General features: G+C 40.7%; 1 protein-coding gene across 1 annotated transcript in view; it reads left to right on the top strand.

The window, feature by feature from the left end:
• Cers3 (ceramide synthase 3) overlaps positions 1–19,951 on the top strand; it is a 123,697-nt gene that overhangs the window by 65,530 nt on the left and 38,216 nt on the right. The window contains exons 5-9 of the mRNA XM_008849529.2: positions 6,031–6,088; positions 7,516–7,566; positions 8,062–8,154; positions 11,565–11,693; positions 15,976–16,082. Coding sequence (XP_008847751.1) covers positions 6,031–6,088; positions 7,516–7,566; positions 8,062–8,154; positions 11,565–11,693; positions 15,976–16,082 — 438 coding nt within the window. The remainder of the gene's footprint in view (positions 1–6,030; positions 6,089–7,515; positions 7,567–8,061; positions 8,155–11,564; positions 11,694–15,975; positions 16,083–19,951) is intronic.

Genomic DNA, 19,951 nt, shown 5'->3' with positions numbered 1-19,951 from the left:
TTACTGAGTTTTTCACTTCCTTCTTCCTTTCAGCCTGAGTGTTCTTCAATATTTCTAACTCTTTTCTGAATTCCTTCAAAAGTTTATCCCTATCTTCCTTCAGTTCTTTGATTTCTTTGTTTGTGAGTTCTTTAAATTCACTGAATTCTTTTATCATCTTTATAATTGTTCTTTTGAGTTCCATGTCCTGCATTATCTCTGGGTGGTTCTCATTGTAATCCTCTAGAGGACTATTGGTATTTATTGGGGTATGTTATATTGGTTTTTCATGTTATTTTTTCTCTGTGACTTTGACATGTGAATTTCTTTTGTAGTTTCTGATTCTTTGTGAGACTCAAGCCTTCCAGTTTAGGTCTGCTTCTTTTTGTGAACTTTATCTTTGTGGTTTACTTTTGGGGCATGAAATGCTGGTTCCTCTAAACTCCCAATTCTCTCTTTTGATGTTATATTGGAGTGGCCGGATTGCTTTTGTTTTCAGGAGTTCCCATACAGGCCCAAGTCAGATGAGGATCAGATGTTCTCAGGCTTTCTCCTAAGGTCGGGATCCCTCCAGGATAGATTTTGGCCTTAGGAATTTTGGGGTTGGACTGGACTGGGATCCCAGCCCAGGAAAGATGCTGGTCTAGGGCAGCTGGTGGGCAGAGATGCAAAGGAAGATGGGTGTGGGAGGCAACCCCAAGTGCCCCTGGGGACTGCACTGAGGAGCTGGGTTGGTCTGGATGCAAAGGACCAGGAAGAGGAAAGGTCATTCCAGGAAAGAGGCTGGTAGGTTGTGCATACCCAAGGAGGCAGAGCTGGGGTGAGGGCGGGGGCAGGCCCAGGGCACCCCTGGGGACCTGAGAAGAAACTGAGCTGCTCTGGATGCACAAGATCAGGAAGCAGTGGTGGTTCCCCATGTGTCTGGGGTGCCAAGACATAGAATGGGACAGGCTAGGAGGAGAGACTGGTGGGGAGATGGGAGGGTGAGTGAGGCTGGGGGAATCAAGGCATGGAGGGCAGAATTGACTTACCCTGAGAGAGAGGCCTGTGGGTCCCTGCAGGCCCAGGGAAGCAGAGGGAGGTGAGGGCGGGGCCAGGCCCAGAAGCAGTGCTCTTGGGGACCTGAGAAGGAACTGAGTTTCTCTGGATGCACAGGCTCAGGAAGCAGTGGTGGTTCCCCAGGTGTCTGGGGTGCCCAGACAAGGAATGGGACAAGACCCAGGCTAGGAGGAGAGATGGGGGAGGGGGTGGTGTGGGGGGGTGGTGTGGGATGGGAAGGTGAGTGAGGCTCTGGGAGTCAAGGCTAGGAGGGCAGGATAGATTTACCCTGGAGAGAGAGGTCTGCAGGTCCTGCAGGCCCAGGGAAGCAGAGCTACACTGTGATTTTTAGCTCTAGAAGTTCAATTGTTGGCCTACTGGGTCTCTCAATCCTTTGACTCATCTCTGGGCTTCTTTAACAGAGAAGTGCTTTTCTCTGGAATCAACATATGTTTTGATCTTGTTTTTAAATCCACATAGCCAGTCTGTGAATTTCAGTGGTAAACTGAGGCAGCTTGCATTTAAAGCTATTATTGAGTGAAGTTTACTGATTTATATGACTGTGCTAGTTGTTTTCTGATTGGTTGGATCACTGTTTGTTCTTTCCTTTCTCTTCTATTAGTATTATGGGGTTGCTGGTTTACTATGTCGGCCATGGTAGATTCCTTCCTCTCTCTATTTTGTACGTCTATCCTGTAAATGAAATTTATTCTTTCCTGTGTTCACATGATTGTGACTGCCTCTCTTCTTCCTCTCTGTATAGTATTCCCTTAATTATTTTTGCAATGCTGGGTTGGTTTTCATTGAATTGCTTTCATTTGTGATTGTCTTTAAATGCCCTTATTTGGCCATCAATTTTGAAAGATAGATTTGCTGGGTGTTGCAAAGTTGGTTAGCAGCTATTTAGTTCAAGGGCTTGAAATATGTCAGGTTTTATGCTTTTGTGGCTTTTACGCCTGCTGATTAGACATACACTGAGTGGTCATTTCTCCTTTATAGCTTTAAATATTGTCTTCTTGAGTCAGTTTTTGGCATCTTGACAATCATTGTGGAGAAGTTCTTCTCTGTCACGTCTATCTGGGGTTCTAAATGTCTCTTTTGTTTAGCTGTAAGTTTTTTTCTCTAGATTTGGGGATGCATTTGGCTGTAATTTCATTGAACAGACTTTCTATGCCTTTAGCTTTAATCTCCTATCTTCCCCGCTATGGATTCTTGGGTTTCGTCATGCTTACTTTTAAAAAATATAGTTTAAATATGTTGTTATCTTAACCTTGTCCCGTCCCTGATGTTCTTTTTCATCTTGGTCTTGTCTGCTGCTGATGCTCTCTACTTTGTTTTTATTTGACTCTTCCATTTTCAGAATTTCTGTTTGGTTCTTTTTTTAGGATCTCAATTTCTTTGCTGAATTTTCCTTCACATTTTAAAATCTCTCCTCCTTATTTGGTCCTGAATTGATTTCTTTCATTCATCTACTTCTTTGAGTCCTCTGTGTGGTCAATGATTTTAAAAGTGGGATTCTGAACTCTTTCTGGCACTTTAGCTCTTTCATTATCATTGGCGTCAGGTATGAGAAGTTTTGAGCTTCTGCGGTGGCTGTTGTGCAGTTCCCATAGAGGACAGAAGAGGGCATCAGATCCCCTGGAACTGGAGTTACAGCTAGTTGTTAGCTGCCATGCGGGTGCTGGGATTTGAACCCGGGTCTTCTGTAAAAACATCCAGTGCTCTTAACTGCTGAGCCATCTCTCTAGCCCATTGTTATTTTTTCATTTGTTGGGCTTTGTACATCTGTTGGGGGAGACAGGCCATCCAGTGCTTCTTTTTCCTTTTCTCCACTCTGGGTGTGTTTGCTTTATTTTATGAAAATGTTTGCTTTGGGTTATGTTCCCCCTACTATCAGGAGGGAGGCTGACTATAGTATCAGTAACTTGAGAACAATTCTCTTGTCAACCAGCAGCAAAAGATACTTGTTTGTTTCATTTTTATCCCTGATAAGGTTTAAAGACAGATACAGAGACAGGGCACTAGACTGCTACTGGGTTTTCAGGTGTTTTCTAGATCCAAGAGTAATGAAGAAATCAAAAAAGGAGGGAATAGAAAAGAAAGAGATTTAGGTATGAGTAAAATGGGAAAGTATATGGGTTAGAGGCTAGATGTATCAACTATAATAGAGAAAACACTGTAAAACAGTTGTAGGACAGTCCTAATAGTTTTTTCAGGCAATCTGCAACCTCAAATAGAACAAATGAATAATTAAAGTACAAAAGTGTAAAATTGAAAAAACACTGAAATACAATGAAATAAAATATTATAACAGAAAGCAGTATTTCTTCCCAGTTGGGATGAATATGGTTTCTCTACCTCCTTAGTTGTCTTTGATGGGTGGCTCTGCCGGTGGAGAGAGGGGTGTTAATGTCAGGAATTCTGTATGGAATTCAGCTTTCTGTAGGAGTTCCTCACTTTGAAGCCTTGCCAGTTACAGCCTTCTTTTTGGTGTGGTGGGGGTCAACTTTCCACACACAACTTCCAGTGCCCAGACTGTAAGCAGAAATGGAAGGGCTGCCTATGTTCATATTTACCTTTGGCATTGTGTGGTCCCACACAGCTCTTGCCTGAGAATACTTGCGTCCTTCTCAGATGGGCACACTTTTCTCCAACGCAGTGTGGTTCAGAGCCATGGCATGTTCATGTGTCATATGACCCCCAGAAATCTGGACTCTACCCTTGAAAGGGAAAAGGACAATAATGTTTTAGAATTAGTATGAAAGTATACTGACCTCAGAGGTTCCTGACACGCACTTTGAGAGCCCTCGGTACAGCGTGATAAACCTGAGCAGGAAAATGTGAGGTTTGGGTTGTGCTACTGCATCTGGCTATTGCTCTGCGTCAGGTGGGTTACGTCGTCTTGCTCAGCACAGTTTCCTTTAGTATTTCTCCTTAGCTACTCTTTATGGTTGTGAGACTCAAACAACAGTCTATAAGAAGGGGCTAATTACAGCATTACTTCATAATTTTGTTAAAATATTTGTAAAGCTGTGATAGCAAATGTGTGCTTAGTACAGTGCCTGGTAGAATCAAGATAGCAATAAATGTTTGAGCAACAAGCAAAAGAAGATATACCACCTAGACTTTTGGCTCTATTTGTAAATTGATTTGCCATAGTGTGTGTGTGTGTGTGTGTGTGTGTGTGTGTGTATGTGTGTGTGCACACACATACACACACATGTTTTTCCTGGACAAGGTAATCCAGGAAATTGGGGAAATGTTCTTGAGACCAAATATAGTTATCCCACACAGTGTAGACAGGTCTCAGCTTTCATTTTTTAAAATGCTCTTTTTTTTATGGTTTACTTTCTGAGTATTGAATCCTCTTTCTTTTCTCCTGTCAAAAGAAGACATGAGTCATGTATAGTGCCACACATCTGTAATCCCTACATTTGGGAAGCTGCAACAGGGGACTGAGAGCTTGAAGGTTGGCTAGGCTACAGAGCTAGTCCGTTGCAAACAAATGAACAATTACAAGAGGCCACGAAGAAAGCCTATAATCTATACTAAATAGCTACACAAACTGGGGTAGTAGCTGAACCAATATGAGCCTGACTTTTCATCTATAAAATGAGTGTATGCCTATGTTCTTATTTCCTTCCTGTCACACAAAGTACTGAGGAAAACACTATAAACAAACAGAAAAGTTAGGCACAAATATCATTTTAATAGTGTTATTGTTCCTTCCATGATCAATAGGGTAGCAACAATTTTAAAATAGATTTTAGTTTGGAAACATGAAAATATAAGGAAAAGTATAAAGAAGATTAAATCTTGAATGGTTTGACATCATCAATTTTAACAGCAACTCAAAGCCAACCTCATGTCATCTGTACCTTCACTTCCTTCATCTACAGCAGATGATTTTTAGAAAAAAATATCAGGGACTAGAGCAATAACTCAGCAGTTGAGAGTACTTGCTGCTCTTCCAGAGGTCTGGAGTTTGGCACCCTGGATCGGCAGCTCACTACCTCCTGAAACTGCAGCTCCAGCAGATCTGACATCCTCTTCTGTCTCCACAGGCACCAGCATACATGTGACATACATTCTACATAGACATACACATACACATTATTAAAACTGAAGTAAGTTTTTAAAAAAATACCTGATACTGTTAAGATTTGAAGTATTTTGTTATATGTTTCTAAAACTTGAGGATGCTCTATTTTAAATATAACTGCCGTATCAACATCACCTAAAGTCATTTTTATTAATGGTGGGTGCTACCATACCTGGTTCTGTCTTTTAAGCCTCTCAAAAGTCTCTCATAACTGAAAAAGTTTTTTCTTTCAAATTCTGCTTTTAGGAGAAAGGTAAATCTAGCCACATAGAAGTCTTTCAAGTGAGAATTAAGTAGTAATAAAATAAGCTTTAGACTACCTAGATTCTGTCTTGTGTTGATAAATCCTGTTATAAATCATTATTTATTGGGTGCCTGGAACTGGTCTAGCCAAATAATAATAGCTGCCACATATTGCTGCTTTCTTAGCAAAACAACTACAATCAATATGCCTGTAAATTATCTTCAGTTTTTTCACTTTAAAAAGTTATTTTTATGTGTAGATGTATGTGCCTGCATGAGTTTATATGCATTATGTGCATACAGAAGCCCACGAAGTCCAGAAGATCCCCTGGAACTGGACTTGTAGGCAGTTGGGAGCTACCTTGTGGATGCTGGCAACTGAACCTGAGTCCTCTGCCTGGGTCCACTGCTGAGCCATCTCTCCAGGCCCCCTTTTCCATTTTGAGATGTTTGTGTTATACCCATTACATTGATGAAGAAAGGAAGCCATCTGAAGTTAAATAACTTACCTAAGGGTGTAACCATCTAATAATGACAGCCAGGGTCTGAACATAGATTTATCTGATTCCAGGATGCATGTTCTTCAAAATCTTCTCTTACAGAATCCTCATTCCCTTCATATGTCAATCACTTTTACAAAGAATAAAAACTTTTCTTTCTTTTGGCAGCTGGAGATTTACATTTTACTTAATGATTACTGTGGCTGGAATTGTGTTTCTTTATGATGTAAGTAGCCATTTTGATAACTTTGGAATTTGTCTATAATTTTTAAAATTATTGTTTATGAATTCTATAAATGCAAAAACATTTCTCACTTCAAAATAGATAAGATATAGTTTATTCTGGAGCCAAAGATGAGTGACCTTGGCAGCATGGGAGCGTAGATTCAGACCGCTCACATTCCATGTCCTAATGTGGTAACAATTTCATAGGAATAGAACAAAGAAAATCAGAAATCAAGATACTTTTCAAATACATTGGTGGAAACATCAGGTAGGTAGGTTATAGTAAAGTGGACAATTCCCATGTGTATGCAGGCTTCAGAGACTGGCAACATTTTTGGCTTTTGGTTGGTGGTGGTACATTCCAAAGAATTTGCCTAATAGTCACAAAGATGTTAGGTCAAGTTGGTGATAATTGGTTATTAATTTGACTAAAGGTGGCCTAAGATAAATTCTAATTAGGCTCTGGACCTGCAACATTCTGAACTCTCCACAATCATAGGAGTTCTAATCAGTTGGTCAGCTTAAAGATGATTCAATATAAAGTGTGGTTTCCTTCCAGGAACTTTCATTCACTATCCTTTTAGGACATAATACTTTCAATAAGTTATTCAAATTTAGAATTTTCTCTCAAGAGTCAAGATTTTTCTCAGGCTGGGGATATAGCTTAGTGGCAGAGCATTTGTCTACCATAAGCAAGGTTCACAATATTTCTCTCAAGCCAGGCATGGTGGTGCACACCGTTAGTCCCAGCACTCTGGAGGCAGAGGCAGGTGGATCTCTGTGAGAACAAGGCCAGCCTGGTCTACATAGCAAGTGCCAGGCCAGCTGGGACTACAAAGAGATCCTGCCTCAAAAGGACCAAAAAATTTTCTCTCAAATATTTTGTTGTTGTAGTTGTTGCAGTAATTTTTGCCTTTATTATTTGTTTGTTTATTTTTGTTGTTTTTAAAGACAAGTTCTTGCTATGTATCTGAGGCTGGCCTGAAACTCACTATGTAACCTATGCTATTCCAGTCTCTAATAATCTTATCTCAACCTCCCAAGTGCTGAGAATATAGGCATCAACCACTAACCCAACTCAAGATAGTTTTATTTGTACGGATACAAAAAATCCAATTGATTCAGAAACTATTTCGTTGGTAGATTCACTCATTCAAACAGTTCTTCAGAAAGATAGTACTGTTTATTGACCTCGAATTTACTAAAAGTAGTGGATTTCACAGGTGTGGTAAAGCTAAATAGAAACATAAATAAGTGTTCACAGGGGGAAAAATACGTGCAGAAGGAGCAACACAAATTTGCAAAAGTGAGTGTGCAACAGTAAACATCATAAAGAGCCATGTTTGCTACTGAAACAGAGAATCCCCGGCTGGATGACAAATGCGTATCTTCTCTCTTGGCTTATCTTTTTATTTTAATTTTTTTCAGAAACCATGGACATATGACCTCTGGGAGGTTTGGGATGGCTATCCCAAACAGGTAGGTCCCTTCTGATGCCACCTTTCCCTTAACTACCCAGGCCTCTCACTTGTCCCTTAGTTAGGTCTTCATCCTCTGCCTGCTCTGCCCACCTTCATGCTCAACACTAGTTCTTTCTCAGCCTGGAATTCTGCATCCTTCTGACTCGTCTCGTGCCTCATTCTTCTAGCAACAGAAATTTAATTCCTTTTTCAGAGGACAATTTTAGAGTCCTTAAATAAGTACACATCTAACATAATTCACATTAAACAAAAGTTAGGCAATTGTACCTGCAACATTTTTTAACTTTTTAGACAAAACATTTGATTTTATTTTAGAATTACTTTTCTACTCTTTTAGAAATAAAACACCTTACAGTCTTACAGTAATTACTTTGGGGAATTTAAGTCGATGTCATTTTCTGGAATTTTGTGGAATATTGATAGGCTCTGGTGAATTAGAATAAGCTGCTTGCGAGGTGACACTTGAAGTAATGAATGTTCTCTCCTTCCCCAGCCTCTGCTGCCTTCACAGTACTGGTACTACATTCTGGAGATGAGCTTTTATTGGTCGCTGCTGTTTAGCCTTGGCTCTGATATCAAGAGGAAGGTAAGTGTCATACTTAACAAAACTTCTTCAAAAGTTTTACCCCTTTGTCCTGAATTCTAACCATAAATTATATTTTATGTGAATTTGGCTCCAGCTCATTGGTTTTTTGCTCTTGATGGTGCACAGGATAATTCACGTTATGCTTATGCTTTAGTGTTTGAGTACTAAAGTACCTGTAGTGCCACAGAAGCTAGGCTTAAAGCTCTATCCCTGACAAGAAGGCAGTTCTCCTTTCTATGTTTCTTGTGGCTTTGGAGGTTGGTGTTTTTTGTGCTCAGTACTCAGTAAATGTTAGTATAGTGATTTAACTCTGAGCCACATCTTGTACCTGATGACAAACCAGTTTATGTAATCCTTTCTGATGTTTTCAAGCATTTGAAGATATTTTTTTCCTTAACTCAATTATCCCTGTTAGAAACCATGCTTCTGGCATTAGTAGCTTTGCTTTATTTCCAAGGAAACTTGGTCATGGGAATTCTAAGTGCCTCCCTTGCAGTCACAAAGTGAGACATTTCAAGACTATGGTTAACTCCATCACTGGTTCAGTTGCCATGTTAACTCTGAATGCAGTCACATGATTTCCTCAGCAAAGCAAATGAGAAATACTGTTGGTATTTCAGGTCTTCCGGTACTAACCCCAGTGTAGAATTCTGACTTGAAGAGAAATCTGTATAATAAATATAACCAAGGTCAGTTAAATATTAGATTAAATGGAGTTGGCTTTATTAAATGATGTTTGAGTTGAATGGTGATATGGTTATCACTGGGGGTACATTGCAGTCTGCAGATATCTTTAATAAAAACTCACATAATCTAGAGATATACTATAAAAAAAACTCAGAAGAGCATTGACTGGTCTTGGAGAGGACTTAGGTTCGAATCCCAGCACCCACACGGCAGCTAGCAAACGTCCATAACTCCAGTTCTGTGGGATCCAACACCCCCTTCTGACCTCTGCAAGCACTACACAACATGGGTGCACCTACCTACATGGAGGCAATATACTCATACACATAAAAAATAAAAATAATAAATATTTTTTAAAAAGAAACTAATTTTGTTCCTGTATAACTCAGCAACAGAAGAGCACTAGACTCACCAGTACTGACAGTAGGCTAATGATATATCAAAATTTGATTGATTGGGGTTTTTTGTTAAGGAAGAAGGTGGAATTTTTTAGAAAGTCTCCCTTGCTAGGTCACATATCCCACCACCATCCTCTGTGCTCTACCTCTGAGTTTGTGCTAGCTGACTTGCCTTGTGTTATTTATTTGCAGGTGCACTGAACTCCTTTTCAAGGATGAAATTTAAGTACATGCTTTAGGTTTTATAAATATGTATTTTCAAAGATATAATCCTATTGGAGGGCTGATGTACACCTTGCCATCAGTTGCCTGGGTTTGAACACCTAGCTTCACCACTCACTAACATAAAACTAATTAGTGAAACTACCTAAATTTGGTTTCATCATCTGTAAAGCAGCTAGTTCTGCCACCTCCTGTAGTTGTAAGGATTAAGAAGTTAATCCAGGAGCCATCAGGATGGATTAATGGGTCTGGGGGCACTAGTCCCCAAACCTGATAGCCTGAGTTTAACCTTCAGAATCCACATGGTGGAAGGAGAGAAATGAGTCCTTCAAGTTGTGCTCTGATCTCCACAGACATGCTGTGGCTTATACATGTCCAGGTACATACACAGACACACCGACACAGACAGAGACACAGACAGACAGACACATACACACGCACAGAAATCAATGTAAAAAATTGAATCCCTATAAAATGTACAAAATAAATGCTGAATGAATTGAGCTGTTATTACTGTTTTTTAGTTTGACTTCAGAGAAACTGAAATCTTTAAGGTTTTTTGTTCATTTGTCTATCATTATTTTTTTGAGAAAGGGTCTCCCTGTAGCCTCAGCTGGCCTAGAACTCCATATGTAGATCAGGCTGGCCTTGATCTCACAGAGATCCACCTGCCTCTGCCTTATGAGTGTTGGGATTAAAGTGTGCACCACCACACAGCTCTTTTAAGTTTTTAAAAATTGTTCTTATCTAGATAGTCCCTTACTATATAATTCAACCATTTAAAGCATACAATTCAGTTGTTTTAAATATATTCACAGAGTTGTGTGGTCATTGCTCCAGTCAGTTTTAGACCATTTTATCACCCTCCAAAAAAATCTTGTGCCCTTTATCAGTCACTCTCCATGTCTCCCCACTTCCCCATTTGGGGCAGTCACTGCCCTACTTTCTGTCTCATGGTGGAGGTCAAACAGGACATCACTCTCTGTCTTTTTGCTTTGGACAGGCTCTCTTACTGAACTGGAGCTTGACATTTTGGCTGGGATGGCTGGCTAGTGACCTCTGAAGTTCTGCCTACCTCCATCTCGCCAATGCTGGGGTTACAGACATGTATGACCATACCTGCTTTTTATGTGGGTTCTGGGGAATTGGGCTCAGGTCTTCATGCTTACAGAGCAAGTGCTCTTACCCACTGAGCCACCTCCCCAGATCCTATGCCTGACATTTTGAGGAACTGCCATACTGTTTACAAAGCTACTGAACTAATTTACATTCCTACCAGCAGCGTGCAAGGGTTATGGTTTCTCCGCATCCCTTCCAGCACTCACTATTGTTCATCTTTTCCCTAATGCTCTCCTGGTGAGTGTGAAGTAGCATCTCACTGAAGTTGTGATTTGCATTTTCTAGGTCACTACTGAGGCTGAACATCTTTCTACATGCTGGCTGTCTATTTTTATATCTTTTAAAAAAATGGTTTATTTGTATTAGCTTAAAATATAATGAGAAAGCCACAAACGATGCCCTGTGTGAAATCAGAAAAAACAGGAAGATTTCTGAAAGGAAAATCCTTCTGATTTTATGCTCACTGGTGATAGCCCTCTTTAGACTTAATTCTGAATAGTTATTTGACTTTCATCTTATATAGCAATTTATTTTAAGGATTGTGTAGCTTTTATTGTCTATTTTCCTTTTTTGATTGAGCAAGGAATAAACAAAACTGTAAATGCTTGAGTATGTGTGCACTTTTTGTGTGTGTGCATGTGTATGCACACGCATGTGAGAGAGAGAGAGAGAGAGTGTGTGTGTGTGTGTGTGTGTGTGTGTGTGTGTAAATGCAGTATGAGGCAGTAGAAACAGCAGAAGTTACAGTTAGATGGCAGCTATCCAGCACTGTCTCAAGTTAAAGTCTCCCTCACTGTCTCTCATTGAGGATGGTAAGTGTCCTGACTCCCTCACAAGGACCGTGTTTAAGAATTAAAGCAAAAGTATTTTATAAATATCAAGACATGTAGATATAAGTTATTGGTATAATTATTACTATCTTTTCCGGTCACTGGGAAATAACTGCTTTTGCTTAATGGCTTCCATTTTTCTCTCATTATGTAGGATTTCCTTGCTAATGTCATCCACCACCTGGCTGCTCTTAGTTTGATGAGCTTCTCTTGGTGTGCTAATTATATTCGCAGTGGGACCCTTGTGATGATTGTGCATGATGTGTCTGACATTTGGCTGGAGGTAAGGCTTACCATTAAAAAAAATAATAATGCCATGTCCTGGTTTTCTATTAAGTGCCCACAGAAAGAATTATCTGTGAGTGCTTTAGCGGGGCCTCTGTCCTGAAAACACCCTAAGTCCAAGAAGCTCTGTGGGTTCCCAGATTTTCAAAATAGAAGAAATGGAATCTCTTGGTATTTACTTTCCAGTCTTTTCCATGATGCAAACAAGAGGTTAATTTGTGGGTTTGTGCTTTATAAAGCTACGTGCTGATAGTTCCAGAAGTAATATGAGATACTTGAATAAGAAACAAACCCAAAGATTGTTAGAAGGAAAACTTGAAAGTTTTTGCATTGGAATTCTTCAGGTTGGACAGCACCCTCTACTGCTGTCTGACTACCCATTGAATGCACACCTCGCACATCCCGATCTTTCTCCAGTCTCATCTCTTGCTTTAGGGAGTGCTAACTGATGTTTCTAAAATGCCATTCATCTTCTAAGAGAAAGAGGATTTAGAGCGTTTCATGATGCAGAAAACATTAAGCCAAGAGTCTTCCTAACCCTATTCCACACAGTATACAAGGAACAAAGCAGCTGGGGCTGTTTTCTCAACTTGCTTCATTATGTTTCAGCTCCCGTTGGCACGGGGCTGCAACCAAACGGTCCTTTTGCTGCCAGGTCTCCTGCTGTAGCTAGAGCAACATTTCCCAGAACCAGTTACTTACTCATTTCAGTGTACTCATTTATAATGAACCCAGGGAAAACGATGCTAACTCATTTCACATTTGAGATTGTTCCTTAGAGGGCTAATAATTGAATATAGGTTGATGTGGAAGAAATTAAATTTAATAGAATTTTGTTCCTCTAGATTGGAATTCAGCCAGCCTTTTTGATAAACGTCCAGAGAATAAATCTAGTTTTGTGGGCTTCATGTGATTTATATCATTTATTCTTCTTTGTTTTTTCCTTTCATATACCTCTTTAAAAAATGTGAAAACCATTCTTAAGGACTGATCAGCTTTAGCCAATGGGCTGGATAGTAATTTGCCTATTCCTGTTTAAAAAGTAGTCAGAAGTCATTTGAAGCCATTTCAAAGCGACTGGGCACTGTAAAAAAAAAAAAAAGAGTTGTAAAATATTCTCAGCACTCAGAGTATTGTTTCTGCTTTTTCTTAATCAAATAATTAGATACATGAATCTCATTCTAAAGGTCAAGGTTATTGCATGTGCTTCTGTATAGCAAATGGCTCAGCAAGGCAGGGCTGAGCCAGGGTTTTCAAGAGCTGCTTTCTGAATACAGCTATTTCTATTGCAACCCCAACCCCTGCACATACACAGACACACAGACACACACACACACACAACCCCACCCCCTGCACAGACACAGACACACACACACACACACACACAACCCCACCCCCTGCACAGACACAGACACACACACACACACACACAACCCCACCCCCTGCACAGACACAGACACACAGACACACACACACCTCTCTCTCTCTCTCTCTCTCTCTCTCTCTCTCTGTCTCTCTCTCTCTCACCACATCTCAGTGATCCTGGTGAAAACTAAGACCATATTAGCCATAACTTAAGAATCTTATATTCATCTCATCTCTTGTTTCTAAATGCTTATTTGATCATCTTTGGTATATATCCAACATAAAGCACTTCCATTGTGTTTTTAAGGGAAAGCTCGATGTTCAAATCTGGCCTAGAAGCTTGGTTCCCCCCCCCCTTTTCCTCCTCTACCTTGTCACTGACACACCATAACTCCCAAATGGGACTTGGGCAAATTACTTACTGTTTTGTTTTCTAGCCCCAACTGTAACATGAGAAATCATATCAGTCCCTTATGGTTTATTGTGATGTTTAGCTCATTACTGTTTGAAAATTTTCTGAGTGTTTAGGTAAAAAGACAAAAGAAAAATAATATGTCATACTTAGAGGTCCCTTCATGGTTAAACTATAAGAACAGCCTCATGTTGTTAATGATTGTGAGTCATTCTTGATTCATAAGTCATGATCTAACTGTGGCACAGTACACAAGCCTAGTGCCTTCTATTAACAGCTGGTGGTAGAGACAACATTGCATGGCAGCAGGGGCCTATTTTTGGTGTTTTCCCAAGGATGCATGACCCATGGTTTCTTTAAATAGTTGTTTAAGTGCTTGCTCTCTCAATCAAGTTCTAATTGAACCCAGACGTGGTATCACTTTTGCTGTTTAGACCTTGGAATTGGTGCCTATTAATCTTCCATAAACCTTGGGACACTTGGTAGTGTGTTCCTTGGCTCTTTCTCTGCAACAGGAAACACCCTCAGCATCTACAGTTCTTTCTGATACATGACCTATTGTCTGAGTCTTGCATTTTTTGCTCTTCTCTAATAGTCTTTATGTCCAGTTTTGGATCTAGGACCCAACACTTACTGTGTTCTGTCTGATACTTAGCACTGATGAGGGGGTCTACCATTTGGTATTTCATCATTCCACAGTCAGAAGGAGTTGAAAGTATTTTTTGCCCAACAATGCAATTTCCGTCACCAGTGGGTTTACAGAGACTCTGGTGCTCACATCTCTCTTCAGTTTCCCACCTTGGCCTGGCCTCTGACCTTTCAGATGGTTATTTACTCTATTCCCATCTGATTCTGGTCTTTGCCTCTCACCCATCTCCCACGCCTGGGTGTACTGGCTTACCCCCACAGGCTGCTCATATCCTCATTGTTGGTAAGTTTGGTAAAGCATAAAAAATGCAGTACAGACTCTTCCTGGAGGGCAGACATGCTGCTCTTCTTGTTCTGGAAAGGCCTTGAGCCTCCAGGACATAATTTCTGAACCTGTCCAAGTCTAAGCCATGCTCCCTGTATTAGTTACTTTTCTGTTGCTATGATAAAATACCATGACTAAAAGCAACTTAAGGAGAAAAATCTTTTATTTTGGCTTAAATAAGTTCCAGAGGCAGGGGAGGCAGGGGAGGCAGGGGAGGCATGGCAGCAAGAGCAGGAAGTTGAGAGATCACATCTCAGCCATAAACAGGAAGCAGAGAGAGGAGGGAGGGTGGGGGAAGGGAGAAAGGAAGAGGAAGGGAGAAGGAGAGGAGAGGAGGGGGAGGAGAAGGGAGGAGAGAGAGAGCTGGGTGAGGCTATAAACTCTCAAAGCTCTCCCCCAGTGATTTCCTCCCTCCTGCAAGGCTGTACCTCCTAAAGGTTCCATAACCTCCTCAAATGATGCCACTAACTGGGGACCAAGCACTTAAATACAAGAGCCCATGGGGGAACATTTCTCATTTAAACCACCACACTCCCTAAAGGGATGGTATGTCCCCCAGAACTCTAATCCATCCCTGACCCCCAGCTCTAACTGCAGTCCTAGGCTGCACTAGATAATGTAATAGAAGAGTATCTTTAATGCCACATTGACTGCCACATTCTCAGCCCAGCCCAGATTTCACTCCTGACCCAGCCTTTATACATACAGTCCGGCTCCCTCTCAGTGGAGATAGGAAATAGATGCTCCTACAAAATGCATGCTAAGAGCTGGAGAGATGGCTCAGCAGGTAAAGAGTGCTTGCTGTTCTTCCAGAGGACCCAAGTTCAGTCCCCAGCACCCATGTCAGGCAGCTCACAACCTTCTGTAACTCCAGCTCCAGGGGATCTAACACTGTCTCCTGGCCTCCTCCGGTACCTTCATACATGTGGCATACACTCACACATACAGATACACAAGCATACACATAAATAAAAATTAAAAACGGGGCTGGCTAGATGGTTCAGTGGGTAAAGGCACTTGTTACTAAGCTTGACGACCTGACTGTGATCCCCAGACCCAGAACCCACATGGTGTATGGAGAGACCCAACCTTGTAAGTTGTCCTCTGACCTCTGTGCATGTGTGGATGCATGCACAGGTGCATACACACACAAATAAATAAATAAAAATTAGAATATAATTTAAAATATTTTAATTAAAAATAAATTTCTTAAAAAGCAAAGGAATGCTAAGATTCACTGTGTTGACTTTTAGTGTTTTTTAAAGAAAGGCACCCTATCACAGTTATTTCTATATATCTTTTAATGACATTGTGTTATGGAAATTTTCAAACTAGGACCAGACAAAGAGATTTCTTCTATTTTAAGAGATATCGTTATGACCAGTTTTATTTAATGCATGGCCCCATCCACAACCCAGACCTTCCCCAGATTGCTTTGAAGCGAGTTCTAGAAATCATATCATTTCCTTTATTTTTAAAATTCATGCCACTAGTGCTTTGTCTGAATGCAGTTTCTTTCTTTGTTTTCAGTCTGCTAAGATGTTTTCTTACGCTGGATGGAAGAACACCTGTAACACCCTGTTCTTCATCTTCTCTGTCGTATTCTTCATCAGCCGCTTCATTATTTTTCCCTTCTGGTGAGTAGACAAGGAGCCACACCCTGCCTTTGTTGGTGTGCCCAGCACACTGTGATAGTCACAGCATCACCGCTCTGTCCTTACATTCTCTCCAGTCATTCTGCCACATTCAGCTGGAGTAGAGAATGTCATGGAGCCATTTTTATAACTTCTTGAAAAAAACTATCTGAAGCTTATGTTTTTATAATCAAATAATTAAAACACCACTCTCTACTGTGGGAAAGGCTTACTACCCAGGGAGTTGCAAAAGGCCTGACCCAGTGGGTGAGCAGCAGCTGCTAGTCTGCATCTTGTCTCATGAATGTGAGTCTTTCTTTGTGATGAGTAGCTTTTTCGGTAGCTCAGTGAAAAGCCACTTCCAAGACTGCAGTCCTTTAGAAGAAAGTGTGTTCTACATTACAGTAAGCACAGCTACCACCTGAGTCCCAGACAAGGCATCAAGTCCCTTCCATATCTACACAGATCGCAGAAGTGCATATTATCACTCCCACTTCACAGATGAGGACACTGGTGCTCACTTCACTTTCTATGCCTATGGCCTTACATCTGGGGATCCTGTTAGCCTTAGCTCTTGTTTTATCTGTTTATTTATCCATGGGCTGACTGTGAAGGACCTATATGATGTCTCCCAAACAGTCCTTCTTCAGCAAGCATAGTTGATGACATGTTGACTGACAGAAACCAAAGAAAACATGAAGTTTTAGGTGGTCTGGAAGGAATAGCCTACAACCAACCACGTTTCAGAATAGCCTGGAGCTTAGGACCTCTCAACAGAAGAATGCAGAAACAAATGGAGACTCCAGTTCCAGACCTCATTCTTAGATGGATGTATAGCATCCTTCACTGGCACCCAGGGAGGTCTAGCCAGAGAGGTCAATGGAAGCTGTCCTTGTCATGAAAGCCAGCTGCATTCTCTAAACCAAGACTGGGTGTCTTGATTAAGCATTTTTCTGGAGAGAAGCAGCCCAATGAAGTGGTTAAGTTCATGGACAAGAATCAGTCCGGGGATCCAATCTTGTCTCCACACTTACTGCCTGTGTGAACTTGGACAGATTAGATAATCTTTCTGTGCTTTCATTTTTTTCATCTGTAAAATGGTTGATGTAAGACTTATTCGAGATAATAAATATAAAATAGTTTTAGGAAAATATCTGATACTTAGTAAAGACCTAATAAGTGATGCCCATTTTGCTAAAGTTATTAATTAGTATCTAGAAATTGATAATTTAATCTAGAATCCAATCAAAGATATGTGCTCATACATTCATTTTTGATAATTGTATTAATTTTTTGTTAATAAGTTTTGTTCTTTCACACTTTTATTTATTTGCTTTTTGTATTTTGGTCCGATTCTCCTCCACACCTCCTCCCATTTCCGTCCCACCTCTATCAGCCCCCTCCTCCTCCCTATCAATCTCTTTCCCCTATTTATTAGGTTTTGTTTAGTGTCCCACTAAGTATAATCAGGATTGTCTATGGAATCTTGAGTTTGGAAGTAACCATCAGAGCCTGGTGGGCTCACCAGTGGGTGCTCAACTTGAAATCATACCTTCCCCTCTCCCAGAATCTGTCAGTTGCCAACAAATCAGCAGTATGTAGTAGGGCCCCGTGGGTCCCTTGCCCCTCCATAACTGACTGTTAGGAGGGCTCAACTTCTGTGGACCCAGTGCCAGTATGCACAGCTACTGTGAGTTCATCATTCTCATGTCTGTGTCCTGCTTAGGTGATGGTATTTCTCAGCCCCTCTCCCCATCCTCCAGTTCTTACTCTTTCAGCCCCTCTCTCACAATGCTCCCTGAGCCTTAAGTGGGTGGTATAAATATCTTGTCTTTTATTCTCAGCATCTTGTGCAGCCATGGGTCTCTACATTTGTCTCCATTCACTGCAAGGAGAATATTCTCTGTTTAAGGCTGGGAGTAACCTTTGTCATATTTATGAAGTACTTTGATGCTGTGTCAGTTCAGCCAAGCAGCCATCTTAGGTTCCCTCCTAGGGATTAAGACCTTTTTCAGTTTCGTGGGTTTTGGCCTAAGTTTACACTATTAGGCATGGATTCCTTCTTGTGGAGCAAGCCTGAAATCCAATTAGGGAACAATTGGTTACCACCATAACAGCCATGCCACCATTATATCAATGGGCACATCTTGCCAGGCAGGTTGTTATTAAAGTTCATGGAATTCACAGCTGAGTTGGATCATAGTGGCCTGTATGGTGCTACCCAATACCATGAGAGCGAGCCAGCAAGAGGAATCTTCCAGTTTAATTCCATCTTGATTTCTCTACGTCTTGTATCCAAGGTGTGTAAAGTCTACTGCAATGAGGTCTCATCAACTAGTTCTGATGAGTAACTAAGAGGAATGGCAAGAGTCTGTTTTATTTGGGGGGTGGGGTGGTCTCTAGGACTTTCCTGACCAACAACTCCTGTGGGGTATCCATACTCAGTACTGGGGTTTTTGTTTCATGACCCATTTCTACTACAACCTGCATTGTCTGGTTTTGCAAAATATCTGCCTTCAGACCAAGGTTTTTAACTTGTTTATCAGACAGTAGGCTACCAAGTGGCTTTCTCATTCTCCCTTCATTTTGTCTAGCTTTCCTTCCATTCCCTCACTTCCACCATTTCCCACCACTCTCCCTGTTTGAAACTTTGTGTCCCCAATATACTTCATCCTCATTTAACCTATGTACTACTGTATCTCCTGCCTTAAGGCACCTCACACACACTGGCCCCTTTCTAGTTTCTTGGGTTCCTGAGGTACTCCAAGGCAAGCACACAAATCAAAGCCTCTACAAACAGCCTGATATTGCACAAAAAGACATATAGAGTAATGAAGTATAATACAAGACCCAGTATAAGTCCACTCAACTGCAGCTACATGATTTTTTTTTAAAAAAAAAAAGAAGGCAAAAATATACACTGGAGAAAAGACACCCTCCTCAGCATGCTGGGAAACCTGAACATCAATATGAAGAAGAATGAAACAGTACCCTCATGTCTCACCCTGCACAAAACTCAACTCAAAGTGAATCAGGGACATGAGTATAAGACCTTTCACCCTGAAGTTGATAAAGGAAAAAGTAAATTGTTTGCTTTAACATACAGGTTTAGGTAAAGATTCTCTGAATATGACTGGTAGCATAGAAAATAAAACCAATGATCAACAAATGGGATTTCATGAAACCAAAAAGCTTCTGTACAGCAAAGGAAACTGCCAGTCAAGTGAAGAGGCGGCCCACAGAGTGGGAAAAATATTTGTCAGTTATTCAACTGATAGAGGATTAGTACTAGAATATACAAAGTCCTCAAAAACCTAATTTAAAATAACTCAGTTTAAAAATGCACTGTGGAACTAAACCGTTTTCAAAAGAAGAACTAAAAATATCTAGGAAACACTTTAAAAACTGTCCAACATCCTTAACCACCAGGGAAATGTAGATCCATCTCACCCAGTCAGGATGGCCATCATCAGAAATACAAATGACGACAAATGTTGGTGTGGATGTGGGGAAAGGGGAACTCCTGTACGCTGCTGTTGGAAGTATAAAGTAGCACAGCCACTTTGCAGATCAGTTTGGAGTTTCCTCAAAAAATTAGAAGGGTATCTACCATATGATCCAGCCATACCACTCCTGGGTATATTCCCTAAGGAGTCTGTATCCTACTATAGAAACACTTGTACATCCATGTTCATTGCTGCTCTATTCCCTACAGTTAGGACACAGAATCAGCCTAGATGCCCATAAACAGATGAATGGATAATGAAAATTGTGGTACATATACATAGTGGAATTCATGTGGCTATAAAGAAAAATAAAATGATGAAATGGGCAGGGCATGGTGGCACATGCCTTTAATCCAAGCACTTGGG

Source organism: Nannospalax galili, unplaced genomic scaffold (assembly GCF_000622305.1).
Source record: "Nannospalax galili isolate Female #2095 unplaced genomic scaffold, S.galili_v1.0 scaffold124, whole genome shotgun sequence".
NCBI lineage: Eukaryota > Metazoa > Chordata > Mammalia > Rodentia > Spalacidae > Nannospalax > Nannospalax galili.
This window is presented reverse-complemented; position numbering and strand designations above follow the sequence as displayed.